Genomic DNA, 15,143 nt, shown 5'->3' with positions numbered 1-15,143 from the left:
AATATTTCCCACAAATTTCTTTTCTTACCTTGCATAACTCCCTTTCAGGATTGAGGTACCCTGTAAGATAAACTTTGCTCATGCTTTGTATGTATGGGACCAATAAAGGCAGTCATCAGCAGGAATTCCTTGAACGTGCTTATAGCACGGTGGACCATCAATGGCAAACCCCTTTTCCAGCAAGGATCTCAGGATCAATATTGTAAGGCCTCAATATTTTGAGATATACAGATGAGTAAACATTGATTACCTGGTTATCTGATTTTTATTTTGGAGAAAAACCTAAGACTCAGCAGTTCGAAATCAGGCTACCTGGATGGGATTCTCAGCCCTGCTTCTGGTGAGCTGTGTTACCTTGGTTCAGTTCTCATTTCTAAGCTTCAGTTTCTTCCTGTGTAAAAATGAAGATTTTAATAACAACCATCACACTCAGTGGTTGTGAGAATAAAATGAGACATGTACAGAAAGAGGGGGCTTCCCTGGTGGTTCAGATGGTAAAGAATCTGCCTGCCAATGCAAGAGACCTGGGTTCAATCCCTGGGTCAGGAAGATCCCCTGGAGAAGGGAATGGCTACCCACTCCAGTATTCTTGCCTGGAGAATTCCATGGACAGAGGAGCCTGGCAGGCTACAATCCATGGGGTCACAAAGAGTTGGACACGACTGAGCAACTAACACTTTCACAGGGAGAGAGACTGCAAATACAACTCAAGTAAAATGATCTCATATCTAGGGTTTCTTTCTGTCGAAAGTCTTTGTGCCCTGGATGGGGAAATTTATCACCCAGGATTTCCCAGAAAAAATGTAAAGCACTCTAGGTATATAGAAAAAAACAAAGAATTTAATACACAAAAATGGTGACTTAGATTATGAAGGAGCTGTAAAGGGCCATATTCCCTGTGAAGCAAGTCAGGGAAACAGCAAAATGGAAGCTGTTGCCACCCCTTGCTGGAGGGACGTAGGAGGAGGTGGTGTAACTGGAGGCATAGAGCGGTCAGCATGGGCCAAGTGGGAGTCTCGGCCCTGTCGGCACAGCTGAAGTCATGAAGAAGCAGCCCCTTGACATGGGGGGAGTGGGGAAGACGCACTCTGGCTCTCCAGTGCCTTAAGCCTTCACATCTCTTGGCAGGGCCCTGCTTGGCTGACCTAGTGTCTGGGAAACACGGGCCACAGGAGCAGCCACGTGATGCTCAGGACTTAGTGAAGGCCCTCAGGCCCGGGACTCTTCCAACCTTAGTCCCAGACTTCAGTCACCTGGTTGCTGGGACCTAATTCCTGTGATAACACAATACAGGCTGTGATAACCAACACAGAGAGTTACAAAGAGGCTTACTTCCTCCACCACTGGGCCTCTGCATAGTAATTGAGGTTCCCAGGTCGCTGTGCCCAGGAAGGTGGAATTTGGAAAAAGCTTTAGGAAAAAACCTAGAAAGCTGTTGGCATGTAACAGACCTCATAGTGGCCCCCTCAACCCTGCTTTCTGGAAAAGCCTGCTTGTTGAGCAGCCACAGCCTTCTGTAGCTAGGGATCTGTGGCTTAAGGATGTACCTTCACACTTTCACATGGCTGACTCCTGCAGAACTCAGCGTAGACCCCCTCCTTGGAAATCCCCTGAATCCCTGAAGGTGAGCTAAGCTGCCCTACAGTTCTCCTCCTCCTCCTTTCTTCTACTTCTCTTTCTCCCATTTCTCCTCCTTCTTCTCCTTCACTTTCTTCTTCCTCGATTATTTTCTTAAAATTTTGTAGAGTATAACTGATTTACAATGTTGTGTTAGTTTCTGCTATTCAGCGAAGTGAATCGGTTACACATATATCCATTCTTTTTAGATTCTTTTCCCATAAGAGTCATTACAGATTATCAATTAGAGTTCTCTGTGCTATGAATATAGAGTAGGTCTTTGTATTCAGTTGAGTTCAGTCACTCAGTTGTGTCCGACTGTTAGCAACCCCATAGACTGCAGCACACCAGGTTTTCCTGTCCATTACCAACTCCCAGAGCTTGCTCAAACTCATGTCCATCATAGTCAGTGATGCATTCCAACAATCTCATCTTCTGTCATCCCCTTCTCCTCCTGCCTTTAATCTTTCCCAGCATCAGAATCTTTTCTAAGGAGTCAGTTCTTTGCATCAGGGGGCCAAACTATTAGGGCTTCAACTTTACCATCAGTCCTTCCAATGTATATTCAGGACCAATTTCCTTTAGGATTGACTGGTTTGATCTTGGACTCCAAGGAACTCTCAAATTTATTCTCCAGTACCACATTTCAAAAGCATCAATTCTTCAATGCTCAGCTTGCTTTATGGTCCAACTCTCGCATCTATACGTGACTACTGGAAAAAACATAGCTTCGACTAGTTGGAACTTTGTTGACAAAGTAATGTCTCTGCTTTTTAATATGCTGTCTAGATTTGTTGTAGCTTTTTTCTTTCAAGGAGCGAGCATCTTTTAATTTCATGGCTGTGGTCACCATCTACAGTGATTTTGGAGCCCAAGAAAGTAAAATCTGTTACTGTTTTCATTGTTTCCCCATCTATTTGCCATGAAGTGATGGGACTGGATGCCATAATCTTAGTTTTCTGAATGTTGAGTTTTAAGCCAACTTTTTCACTCTCCTCTTTCACTGTCATCTAGAGGCTCTTTAGTTCCTCTTTGCTTTCTGTCATAAGGGTGGTGTCATCTGCATATTTGAGGTTACTGATATTTCTCCCAGCAATCTTGATTCCAGCTTGTGCTTCATCCTGCCTGGCATTATGCATGATGTACTCTGCATGTAAGTTAAATGACCAAGGTGACAATATACAGCCTTGACGTACATCTTTCCCAATTTGGAACCAGTCCATTGTCCCATGTCCGGTTCTAATTGTGGCTTCTTGACCTGCACACAGGTTTCTCAGGAGGCAGGTAAGGTGGTCTTGAAGAATGTTCCACAGTTTGTTGTGATCCACAAAGTCAAAGGCTTTAGTGTAGTCAGTGAAGCAGAAGTAGATGTTTCTCTGGAATTTTCTTGTTTTTTGTATGATCCAAAAGATGTTGGCAATTTGGTCTCTAGTTCCTTTGCCTTTTCTAAATCCAGTTTGAACATCTGGAAGTTCACAATTCATGTATTGTTGAAACCTGGCTAGGAGAATTTTGAGCATTACTTTGCTAGCGTGTAAGATGAGTGCAACGGTGCGGTAGTTTGAACATTCTTTGGCATTGCCTTTCTTTAGGAATGGAATGAAAACTGACCTTTTCCATTCCTGTGGCCACTGCTGAGTTTTCAAATCTGTTGGCATATTGAGTGCAGCACTTTCACAGCATCATCTTTTAGGATTTGAAATAGCTCAGCTGGAATGCCATCACCTCCTCTAGCTTTGTTCGTAGTGATGCTTCCTAAGGCCCACTTGACTTTGCATTCCAGGATGTCTGGCTCTAGGTGATTGATCACACCATCATGGTTATCTGGGTCATTAAGACCTTTTTGTATAGCTCTTCTGTGTATTTTTGAATACACAGAAGAACTACACAGAAGGTCTTTTTAGTTTTCTATATTAATAGTAGTGTGTATATGTCAATAAAGATGCTAATACAGAAAGCTAATGAAGGACACAATAAAGGAAAGAATAGTATGGACCTAACAGAAGCAGAAGATATTAAGAAGAGGTGGCAAGAATACACAGAACTATATTAAAAAGATCTTAATGACCTGCATAACCATGATGATGTGATCACTCACCTAGAGCCAGACATCCTGTAGTGCAAAATCAGGTGGGACTTAGGAAGCATGACTCAGAAAAACTCTAGTGAAGGTGATGGAATTCCAGCTGAGCTTTTTCAGATCCTAAAAGGTGATGCTGTGAAAGTGCTGCACTCAATATGCCAGCAGATTTGGAAAACTCAGCAGTGGCCACAGGACTGGAAAAGGTCAGTTTTCATTCCAACCCCCAAAAAAGGCAATGCCAAAGAATGTTCAAACTACTGCACAGTTGCACATGCTAGCAAAGTCATGGTCAAAGTGCTCCAAGCTAGGCTTCAACAGTTCATGAACTGAGAACTTCCAGATGTACAAGCTGGTTTTAGAAAAGGCAGAGGAACCAGAGATCAAATTGCCAACATCTGTTTGATCATACAAGAAGCAAGAGAATTCTAGAGAAACATCTACTTCTGCTTCATTGACTACACTAAAGTATTTGTGCAGATCACAATATACTGTGAAACCTTCTTCAAGAGATGGGAATACCAGACCACCTTACCTGCCTCCTGAGAAACCTGTGTGTACTTCAAGAAGTAACAGTTAGGACTGGACATGGAGCAACAGACTGGTTCCAAATTGGGAAAGGAGTATATCAAGGCTGGGTATTGTCACCCTGCTTATTTAAGTTATATGTAGAGTGCATCATGCAAAATGCTAGGCAGGATGAAGCACAAGCTGGAATCAAGATTGCTGGGAGAAATATCAATAACCTCAGCTATGTAGATGACACCACCCTTATGGCAGAAAGCAAAGAGGAGCTAAAGAGCCTCTTGATGAAAGTGAAAGAGGAGAGTGAAAAAGCTGGCTTGAAACTCAACATTCAGAAAACTAAGATCATGGCATCCAGTCCCATCACTTCATGGCAAATAGATGGAAAAACAATGGAAACAGTAACAGACTTTATTTTCTTGGGCTCCAAAATCACTGTGGATGGTGACTGCAGCCTTAAAATTAAAAGATGCATGCTCCTTGGAAGAAAAGCTATGACAAGCCTAGACAGCCTATTAAAAAGCAGAGACATTACCTTGCCGACAAAGGTCCATATAGTCAAAGCTATGGTCTTTTTAGTAGTCATGTATGGATGTGAGTGTTGGACCATGGTGAAGGCTGAGCACCAAAGAAGTGATGCTTTCATTCTGTAGTGCTAGAGAAACCTCTTGAGAGTCCCTTGGACCTCAAGGAGATCAAACCGGTCAATCCTAAAGGAAGTCAACCCTGAATATTTATTGAAGGGACTGATGCTGAAACTGAAGCTCCGATAGTTTGACCACCAGATACAAGGAACTGACTCATTGGAAAAGACCCTGATGCTGGGAAGGCTGGAAGGTAGGAGGAGAATGGGACGACAGAGGATGAGATGGTTGGATGGCATCATCAACTCAATGTACATGAGTTTGAGCAAGCTCCAGGAGATGTTGAAAGACTGGGAAGCCTGGTGTGCTGCAGTCCATGGAGTCATAAAGAATCTGACATGACTGAGTGACTGAATATCATGTCAATCCCATTCTCTCAGTTTATCTTCCTCCACCCCTGTTTTCCCCCCGGTAATCATGTGCTTGTTTTCTACATCCGTGATTCTACTTCTGTTTTGTAAATAAATTGAATATGTGTGTTTTTTAGATTCCATACATAAGTGATATTATATGATATTTGTCTTTCTCTGACTTATATCTAGGTCCATCCATGTTGCTGCAAGTGGCATTGTTTCCTTCTTTTTGTGGCTGAGTAGTATGCCATTGTATACATATATACACCACGTCTTCCTTTTCCATTCATTTGTGATGGACATTTAGGGGACTTCCATGTCTTGGCTGTTGTAAACAGTGCTGTAATGAACATCAGAGGCCTTGTATCTGTTCAGATTGTACTTTTCTACAGTTATATGCCTGAGAGTGGGATTTGTTGGATCATACTGTAGTTCTGTTTTTAGTTTTTTAAGACACTGCCATATTGTTCTCCTCTGTGATTATAGGCCCTGAAGCTCTTCTTGTCCCATCTGATCCCTGCATTTAAATGCTCCATCTAGGCTTCTCCTTCCCTCCCTCCCACAAGACTGTGAGCAGCCCTAAGACAAGAGCTGTCATCTTATCATCACATCCCCAGCATAGGTATTTTGACTTCCTACTGTGGTCGGTGCTGGGGGTCTAAGCGTGTATGCAAGGCAGTGCCAGCTTCCAGCAGCTTTTGTGATTGCAAGAGAGACAGATGGGGTGCAGTAATTCTGTAAATTCCTAGTGTCTTGTGTGTTAGGGAAGTCCAAGAAGGTGTGAGAACCTTGATCAGGGAGCTGCATCTTTCCTGGAGGAGCAGGGAAGCCTTCCGAAGAAATAACATTTGAGTTAGGAAGGAATCAGAGTTCACCTGGCAGAGAGGTTGGGGAATGGCATTTCAGGCAGAGGGCAGAGTGAGTGCAGAGGTCTGGAGGTGGGAAGCACTGAGGATTAGATATAGAGAGTGGGGCAGTGTGGCCTGGAGTTCATGAGGCGGGAAGACGCAGTCCTCTCCTGCATCCCGGCCTCTGTGGTCTGCCCTGATGCTTACCACCTCCTGCCTGTGTCCTCGCTGGGAATGTTTCCATGTTTGCATCTCCCACATATAAAACCCAGTATGTTGTGTTATATATTGAAGGTGCTCATTGAGTATTTGAATGGATGATAGATGACTCAAGGCTCTAAACAGTCTAACTCCCCCCTTGCATTTTGTAACTTCCCCTGCCCAGTAAGTATCAAGGAACACAGTCCATGGGGAGGAGCAGCCTGAGCTTATACCATTTGTGGGAAACTCTGTGCCATTTGGTGTTCTTTCAACAGAAACTTACTGTCAGTCACTCTACCCTTTACACTGAGAGTTCTGGAAAGAGTAAGAATGGTGACCCAGAAATGCTGAGAAGATCACATCATCAAATGGTTCTTTGCCTTCTTTGAGATTGAAATGTGATGGGTTAAACTAGGTTCCCTTCATCCCTGTTTCTTACTAGCAATGTGATCTTGGACAGGTCACTTCACCTATACGTAGGCCTTCCCTCTTTCACTAACGTGTGGTGGTAATAGCATCAACTTGACAGGCTTCATATAAAATGAGACTATACTTGTAACTATTCAGCACAGTGCCTGGTAGTTTGGGAGCAAAAATCACTGATGACTATTGCTTCTATTATTCTAGTTAGAGTCACTATTATTATTCCAGTGTTCGAGACCATACACTGTGTATGCTAGGTGTGTGCTAAGTCGCTTCAGTTCATGTCTGACTCTTTGCAACCCTGTGGATCGTAGCCCTCCAGGCTCCTCTGTCCATGAGATTCTTCAGATGAGAATCCTGGAGTGGTTTGCCATGCCCTCCTCCAGGGGATCTTCCCAACCCAGTGATCGAACCCAACCCAGATCTCTTACATCTCCTGCTTTGACAGGCAGGTTCTTTACCACTAGCGCCACCTGGAAGCCATACACTGACCAGAGAAAAGCAAAAACAGAACAAGCCTCTTAGTTCCCCTGGCAGGCTGGTACGCTCTTTTGGTTTCTAGTCGAGACTGGCCTACACATGAAATGCCTTCTCAGCGTTGTTTGGTGTCAAAAAATAAATAAATAAAAGAATGTCTTGGGTGTGTTCTAGCTTTCTTTCTTTCTTTTTTAAGAGGATTCTGTTTTGTTTTCTCACAGGAGTGATTGGAGCAGATGTGAAGGGGCACGGCCTCGCCTGTGAGGGACAGCCAGTGACATCACGGCTGGCTGTCATCTGTGGAACATCTTCTTGTCACATGGGCGTGAGTCTGCCGAGCGGGTGAGGGCGGGGCCGCCACACTCTGGGTGGACAGCCCAGCCAGTGAGGAGATCTGAGCTGCTGGCCCCTGGGCCCCCTCAGCAACTTCCCTTTCTGTCCCCTGTGCCGTGTCTAGTAGAAAGCACAGCCCTCCTTCCAATAGCCTTGCTTTGATTTGCCAGATCTTTTTACAGGGGTCAGATTTTTTAAAAGTGTAAAAAGGCATGAACCCACCTTTGACATCACCCAGGCCAGAGAGCTGAGGAGCGAGGAGTGAAATCAGATCCAGAGATGGCAATGCCTCACTCCCAGACAGTCTGTCCCTAATGGGTAGCCAAGTCCTCTCTGCACAGAGGTGTCTGTTTTCCTTGGCGGCCGGGCTCTCCCTCAGTCAATATAAATCCATCTCCCTGGGAGCGGTCTGATGATGTATAGAATTAGGCTGCATATCATGACTTCAAAAGCACACTGATAAGCAATTTTCACTCTGTTAATTTTTCTCCATGAATTAGTGGAAAGCCTTTCTCCAAGATTACAGTTAAAATTTAGTGCCTGCCCTAAAATTTATATCTTCTTTAAATGCCTGAGTCTGAAAGCATTCCATTTCGATAAGTACCCATTTCTACCATATTTTTATTTAAAAGTCATTACTCTCTTAAAGTTGGATGGACGATCCTTGGATTTTTCCCAGATGAGTAAAATAGAGGGGAGAGTGGGGGAGGAGGAGGAAGGCCTGGGGACAGGAGTAAGGGTTAGAGGGGGATGGTTCCCTACCACAGTGGAGGGACTCATGGGCCCTGAGAAACTGCGTTTAGTTACTATTGGGACCAGTGAGCCTCTTATACCATGGAATATTTTGGTTGAGTAAATATCGATACATTTACTTATTCACTGATCCTCTGCTCTTGTGCTAAACCCTGGGGACATAGGCATGATACGAGTCCTCCCACTGGCGAGATAGAATGATAACAGGTACTACAGTACAAGGCCCCTCGGTGTAAATCCAGATTGAACTTGAGATGCTGAGCATCTAGTATGCACCAGACATGGTGTCAGGGGTTCTCACACATTTCATAGAGGTGATGGAGCTACCTGACTGTTTTCCAATCCCAGTTCCTCCACTTCCTAATGATGGGCCCTTGGACAAGGCACTTAACCTCTCTGGACCCCAGATTCCTCATCTGTGAGATATGTGAGTTATAGTATGTGTCTCATAGTGCAGTGAGGATGAATCGAGGTGTGCGTCACAGAAAGTAAGCACTTTGCCAGGGCTGACTCCCCATCGCTAGCACTGGTGTGTTGGGCAGAAAGGATACAGTGCCTGCCTGGGAAGGGTTCAGGCTTAGTGACAACTTCCTAAGGGGACAGTACACTGGACTTCTTACACCTCCGCCAAAAAAAAAATTCCTTCTGCTTGTTTCTGTGGACACTCTTTTAAATGGAACTTCTTTAAAAGTCCTGGCCTCTGTCTCCCCTCAGCAGCCCTATCATAAGGCTTGGCTGTCGCCGAAGGGAGAAATCTATGGAGGCCTAAGGCTGCCGTGAGCAGGAGGGCAGGAGGTGCCCACCAGGACACTCAGCCCTCATCTCCCGCTATGTGAGTCTACACTCGCTAGCTTGTCTTCACTGAACACTGTTTTAAGCCTGTTTAAATCATCTCTCATTTTCACAGGGACACATCTAACTTGGTTTCTCCTATAAAGTCTAAGTATCGAATACTTTTACACCACCCAGTTTGGATTTGTGAGCAAAGCAAATCCATTCAAACATGAATCTGTGACATCCCCATGTCTTAATTTCCTGTTCTCCTCATGAAAATGGTGCTGGATTGTTGTATACCATCTGTTTTACAAATTAAGCAGCTAAAGCCTAAGAAAGACCAGACATTTTCCCAAGGTCACAAAACCGTTAAGCTGGAGCTGAGAACGCCGGTCCAACTCTGTCTGAGTCCCAAGTGCACCCCCCTCAGTGCCTTCCTGTGCTGTGGACAATTATAAAGTGCCAGTGCTGGAGTGGAGCGGGCTTGGGCTTCAGAGTCAGACAGGTGTCGGTTTGGACATCTGCTCTTGCACGTTTTGACCCTGTGACCTGAGGTGAGCTACTGAAGTTCTCTGAACCTCAGATTCTTGATCCATCACACTGGGGATGAGGATACCCATCTTAAAGGGTTGCTGGATAACATGAGTTATGTACATACATCCCCCATGCATAATAAACACTCAGAAATGGTGGGGATTCTGATTACACTTCCCTAGTGATATAAAAGGCTCACATGTAGCAACTGTTTGGACTTTAACAAGTTTGATGGGCAGCTGCAGTTGGTTGCAATGAATGAGGGCCATAAAATGCCAGTTTATTATGGTCGTGTTGTGCTGGAAATAAAGTCCCCACCCCCACCCTGCTTTGTACTTGGGAGTAGGAAGGGACCTCCTGGGCCAAGGGGATTAATCATCAGCTTTAATGTTATGTGGTGAGGGCGAGACTGTGGTCATGCTGGCATCGGAAAATGCCTTTGATCTGGCTCAGGTGCTGGGCGCCCAGCGAGCCAGCAACAATGACACCTTTGTGAGGTCTCGGAGAGGTGCAGGTCTGAGGAAACACTCTCCAGGAAGCTCAAGGACCCTCTTTGTTGTGGTTCTGGCAAATAAAACCACCAACTGTCAGGAAAAATTCTCCAAACAGAACACAGGGACTAGAGGGGTCTGTGGGCTTTGCAAAAAGTGGTTTCCAACTTGGTCTGAAGGATTCTCTTTCTTCCTGTCTGCTCACTGCTGATGTTTCTAATTCTAATTTTGATTGGGGCAGAACTCCCAGGAATATTTTGCGTTTGATCCAGATTGCCTCTTTGTAGCTCACCCAGAGTGAATGAATGAAGCAATGTCCAAGTAACAAGTCCTTTAGAGTTGCCTTTCTTCACGTCCCTGTTAGTTACTTCCAGGAATCTAGAGAAAAAGCCTGAGGTTGAACATAAGCCTTACTAATCAGGCCTTTGATATTTTAGAAGATACAAGTGTGGGCTGCACATTTATCTTCCTTGTAGATGATTTAATTAACAAGGAAAAAGAATACTGTTCTTTTTTTAACTGCATGAAAGCAGAGCTGCTTGTTCAGAGTTAATTACTACCAAGTCACCAAAACCCAAGATCATACGCAGCAGGGGTGAGCCAGAGGTTGAAAAGTCATGGGGTCAGATGGAGCTGATCCCTTCCACCGCTCCAGCACCCCTTTTCTCGAGCTGTCAAGTCAGGTCGTAACTTGGCAACTTGTCTTCAGTCAGCATGACGGATGGGGAGAGGACCCTGGGGCGGGGGGTGGGGAAGCATTGAAGAGGTAAGGTTTGAGCAGAACAATAGTTGGTGAGAGCTAGGAATTACATCTTAAATCACTCTGAACTGAAGTTTTCTCATTTTAGGTGAATGTAGGCCTGGTGATTAGCTATCACATAGTGGGTGTAATTTCAAAGGCAGGCTCTTACACTGACTTTACCACTCACTTAGGTAAGATACTTCATCTTTTAGTACCTTTGTGACTTTGTCTGTTATATGTGGGCAATAGTATTTAAATAACATTGTTTTGAGGATAAAGTGAGGTAATCTTTGTAAGCAGTTTGGCACTGTTCCTAGCACCATATACCAAATATGGCATTATTGTTAAAAGCGATTCAAGAGCCGACTCATTGGAAAATACCTTGATTCTGGGAAAGACTGAAGGCAGGAGGAGGAAGGGGTAACAGAGGATGAGATGGTTGGCTGGCATCACTGACTCAATGGACATGAGTTTGAACAAACTCCTGGAGTTAGTTAAGGACAGGGAAGCCTGGTATGCTGCAGTTCATGGGGTTGCAGAGTCAGACACAACTTAGCAATTGAACAGCAACAACAACAATGCTAGAATGATCCATAGGACAATGGATTCAAATTAAAGACGTCAAGATAAACTCATGTTGAGTTTATTGTAGATTTCAGATGGATATGTATATATATAGAAATATTTATAGACATATGTAGGTATTCAGTTTAGTAAACCTACATGAATTTCCTAGCTGTGATAGTGGAGGGGGCCTTGAAACAAGGACACCCTAGCAGCTAGTTGCTACAGGCATTCCTGGTGCCTATATCTTTGTTTCTAATACCATTCTTCAATAAAAAGTATCAGGGCTTCTTGGAGAAATGGTTGATTCTAGGACCTCAGATATGCAGATGACACCACCCTTATGGCAGAAAGTGAAGAAGAACTAAAGAGCCTCTTGATGAAAGTAAAAGAGGAGAGTGAAAAAGTTGGCGTAAAGCTCAACATTCAGAAAACTAAGATCATGGCATGCAGTCCTATCATTTCATGGCAAATAGATGGGTAAACAGTGGAAAGAGTGGCTGACTTTATTTTTCTGGGCTCCAGAATCACTGCAGATGGTGATTGCAGCCATGAAGTTAAACGACTCTTATTCCTTAGAAGGAAAGTTATGACCAGCCTAGACAGCATATTAAAAAGCAGAGACATTACTTTGCCAGCAAAGATCCATCTAGTCAAGGCTATGGTTTTTCCAGTAGTCATGTATGGATGTGAGAGTTGAACTATAAAGAAAGCTGAGCACCAAAGAATTGATGCTTTTGAACTGTGGTGTTGGAGAAGGCTCTTGAGAGTCCCTTGGACTGCAAGGAGATCCAACCAGTCCATTCTAAAGGAGATCAGTCCTGGGTGTTCATTGGTAGGGCTGATGTTGAAGCTGAAACTCAATACTTCGGCCACCTCATGTGAAGAGCTGACTCATTTGAAAATACCCTGATGCTGGGAAAGATTGAGGACAGGAGGAGAAGGGGATGACAGAAGATGAGATGGTTGGATGGCATCACCAACTCAATGGACATGGGTTTGGATAAACTCTGGGAGTTGGTGATGGACAGGGAGGCCTGGAATGCTGCGGTCCATGGGTTTGGCAGAGTCTGACACGACTGAGCGACTGCACTGAACTGAACTGAACTGAACTGAGGACTGGGGCAGGAAACAGACAACATGATCCTAGAGTATCTGGTAGTAGCACCAGAAAATAAAGAAGTATTAAAACAAGCAAACTCTGTAACAATTTGAGGGGGCCTTCCTGGTGGCTCAGATGGTAAAGAATCTGCCTGCAATGCAGGAAACCGTGGTTCAGTTGGTTAGATCCCTGCATCAGAAAGATCCTCTGGAGAAGGGAATGGCAACCCACTCCAGTATACTTGCCTGGAGATATAAATAAAGTGTATTAGATTATAACCCAAAGTGCCACATAAATATTATGAGTATGAGCCCATACTGATATAAATAAGTAAATAGAAGAGACAAATCTCTCAGGCAGGAGAATTCCAAATAATTTATGTAGATATACGCCCCCTCCCAAGGAGGTGGAGCATAACTTCCTACTCTTAAAGCGTAAGCTACATATGGTGACTTCCTTTCAAAGAGGAAGGACAGTACAAAAAGGCAGGGGAAAGTAATTTTACAGTGGAGAAATCTGACCTCGTAACTTTAGCCAGGTGATCGAGGTCAGCACCAACAGTGGTAAGTAATGTTGATGGTATGTACTATTGCCATGATGTGATGAGAATGGCACTTTATCTCTGTTATCTTCCTCCCCCAAACCCATAACCACAGTCTAATTAATCATAAGAAAAACATCAGACAAATTCCATTTGAGAGACCTGCTACAAAGTACCTGACCAGCACCATCCAGGTCATCAAAAAACAAGGAAAGTCTGAGAAATTATCATAGTCGAGAGGAGTCTAAAGAGATGTAACAACTGAATGTGGTGTGGCATCCTGGATGGGATCCTAAAACAGAAGAAAGATGTTAGATAAAAACTAAGGAAATCTGAATCAAGTAAGATCTTTAGTTAATGATAATATGTCATCATTTTTAATCGTGACATATTAGCTTAATGTAAGATATTAATTATAGACAAAACTAAGTGTCAAATCTATGAAACTCTGTACTATCTTCCCAACTCTTCTGTAATCTAAGCTGTTTTAAAATTAAAAGTTCATTAAAAAATATTTATTAAATCATTCACTCATTACCAAAATGTTTTCTTGTATTTGCCTGGCTAAGTACTGAGGGTATTAAGATAAATAAGATAAAGTATCATGCCTGCCTTCATGGACAAAGACAGACAAGGAGGAGATGACCACAGCGCAGAGTGGTAATTCCAATAGTAAATTTAAGGCTGAAATATGGAGAAGCGGGGGCTTCCCTGATGGCTCAGACAGTAGAGAATCTGCCTGCAATGCAGGAGACTGAGGTTCAATCTCTGGGTCAGTAAGATCCCTGGGAGAAGGAAATGGCTCCCCACTCCAGTATTCTTGCCTAGGAAATCCCATGGACAGAGGAGCTTGGTGGACAATGGTTCATGGGGTTGCAAAGAGTTGAACATGACTGAGCGAGCAACACTTTCACTTTCACATGGAGAATGGGACCAGTAAAGTCTTCAGTAGACAGGGAAGCTTTCCTGTAGCATGTGGTACTTACAGGATTGTAGTTTCCCCGCTGCATGGGGATGCTCTTCCTACTCAGTTTCAGGCACCAAATCCCCCCATAGTCTCATCCTCCTACTCTTTATCTTTGTCTTTCATGTCTACAGCACTCACCACTGAGTTCCTCTGCTCCTGGATGGTTTGTAGGTATTGCAGACCCACTGGGATAGCTTTGTAGGAAAGGAGAATGTCACAGCTAAGAGGGAGTGGGCAGGTTTCTCTGCTTTAGTCTCTTTAGCAGGTGGCATCTGCAGAGGTCATGAGAGAGGTGGAGAGGGAAGGGAGTCCATAGGCACAGATAGGTCCACAGTCACAACTCCCAGGGAAGGATCCAGGTTCCTGTGTGTGATTCACTAGGACCTGCAGTTGTCAGCCTTTAGGACCAGTGTTCTCAGAAGTTGGTCTCTCCATACTGAGGCTCACCCTGGGCCCCTCAACGACATGTTTGGAAAACAGACTGTATGCTAGGCATTGATTGGCAAGGAGGGGATTGGCATGGTTCTATGAGCAGTAAGATAGCTCATGCAATCAGAAAACTCAGCGTAGTGCTTCTCCTGGCATTTGAGGCAGGACAGTTCTACACTGTGCTGAATGGATAATGTTCAGCATCCCTGGTCCAGCCTCAGCTATTATCAGAAGACAGGCAATAGCATTAGCTGATGCCATCTGTTGAGCACCTACAGTGTACCAGGCACTGTGCTGAATCCTTTATGTCTTGTCATCAGCTCAACAGTCCCGTGAGCTGGGCACCATTACTCTCCCCATTTCACAAGTTAGGATATGGAGGTCAAGAGGAGTTAAATGGGTCACACCATGTGCAGGAAGTGGGGACTGGCCCCCGTCTAGGGGACTGAGCCCAGAATCCTTGCTCTTCCCTTTCAGGTCCATAGCGTCTCTCAATTCCCCAGGGGAGAGGGAGAGCAGACTCGATTGAAATATGGGCCAGTGTTGTTGCAAACATCTCATCAAAGAAAAGATTTGAATGACAAATACCTGGGAAGATGCTCAGTGTCATTAGTCCCTAGGGAAATGCCAATTCAAACCACTGTGAGATCCACTACATGCTTGTTAGAATGGCTGACACTGTGATGAAGATGCAGGAAACCAGAACTTACACACTGCTGCGGAGAATGTGAAACGGTACAAGCAC

The 15,143-nt window shown here is 44.2% G+C and overlaps 1 protein-coding gene and 1 long non-coding RNA gene across 18 annotated transcripts in view; both read left to right on the top strand.

The window, feature by feature from the left end:
- Positions 1 to 15,143, top strand: part of FGGY (FGGY carbohydrate kinase domain containing) — a 486,984-nt gene that overhangs the window by 279,673 nt on the left and 192,168 nt on the right. For all 17 annotated transcript variants that reach the window (XM_081486695.1, XM_081486697.1, XM_081486688.1 and 14 more), the window contains one exon: positions 7,390 to 7,493. In XM_081486695.1, coding sequence (XP_081342821.1) covers positions 7,390 to 7,493 — 104 coding nt within the window. The remainder of the gene's footprint in view (positions 1 to 7,389; positions 7,494 to 15,143) is intronic.
- On the top strand, positions 10,142 to 13,526 carry LOC145505037 (uncharacterized). The gene is made up of 2 exons (XR_014052729.1): positions 10,142 to 11,415; positions 11,475 to 13,526. It is a non-coding gene; the product is annotated as an uncharacterized LOC145505037 (long non-coding RNA).

The sequence above is a fragment of the Giraffa tippelskirchi genome, chromosome 5, assembly GCF_054371585.1.
Source record: "Giraffa tippelskirchi isolate mGirTip1 chromosome 5, T2T-mGirTip1v1.2.pri, whole genome shotgun sequence".
NCBI classification, from domain to species: domain Eukaryota; kingdom Metazoa; phylum Chordata; class Mammalia; order Artiodactyla; family Giraffidae; genus Giraffa; species Giraffa tippelskirchi.
The sequence above is the reverse complement of the archived record's forward strand: the minus strand, read 5'-3'. Positions and strand labels throughout refer to the sequence as shown.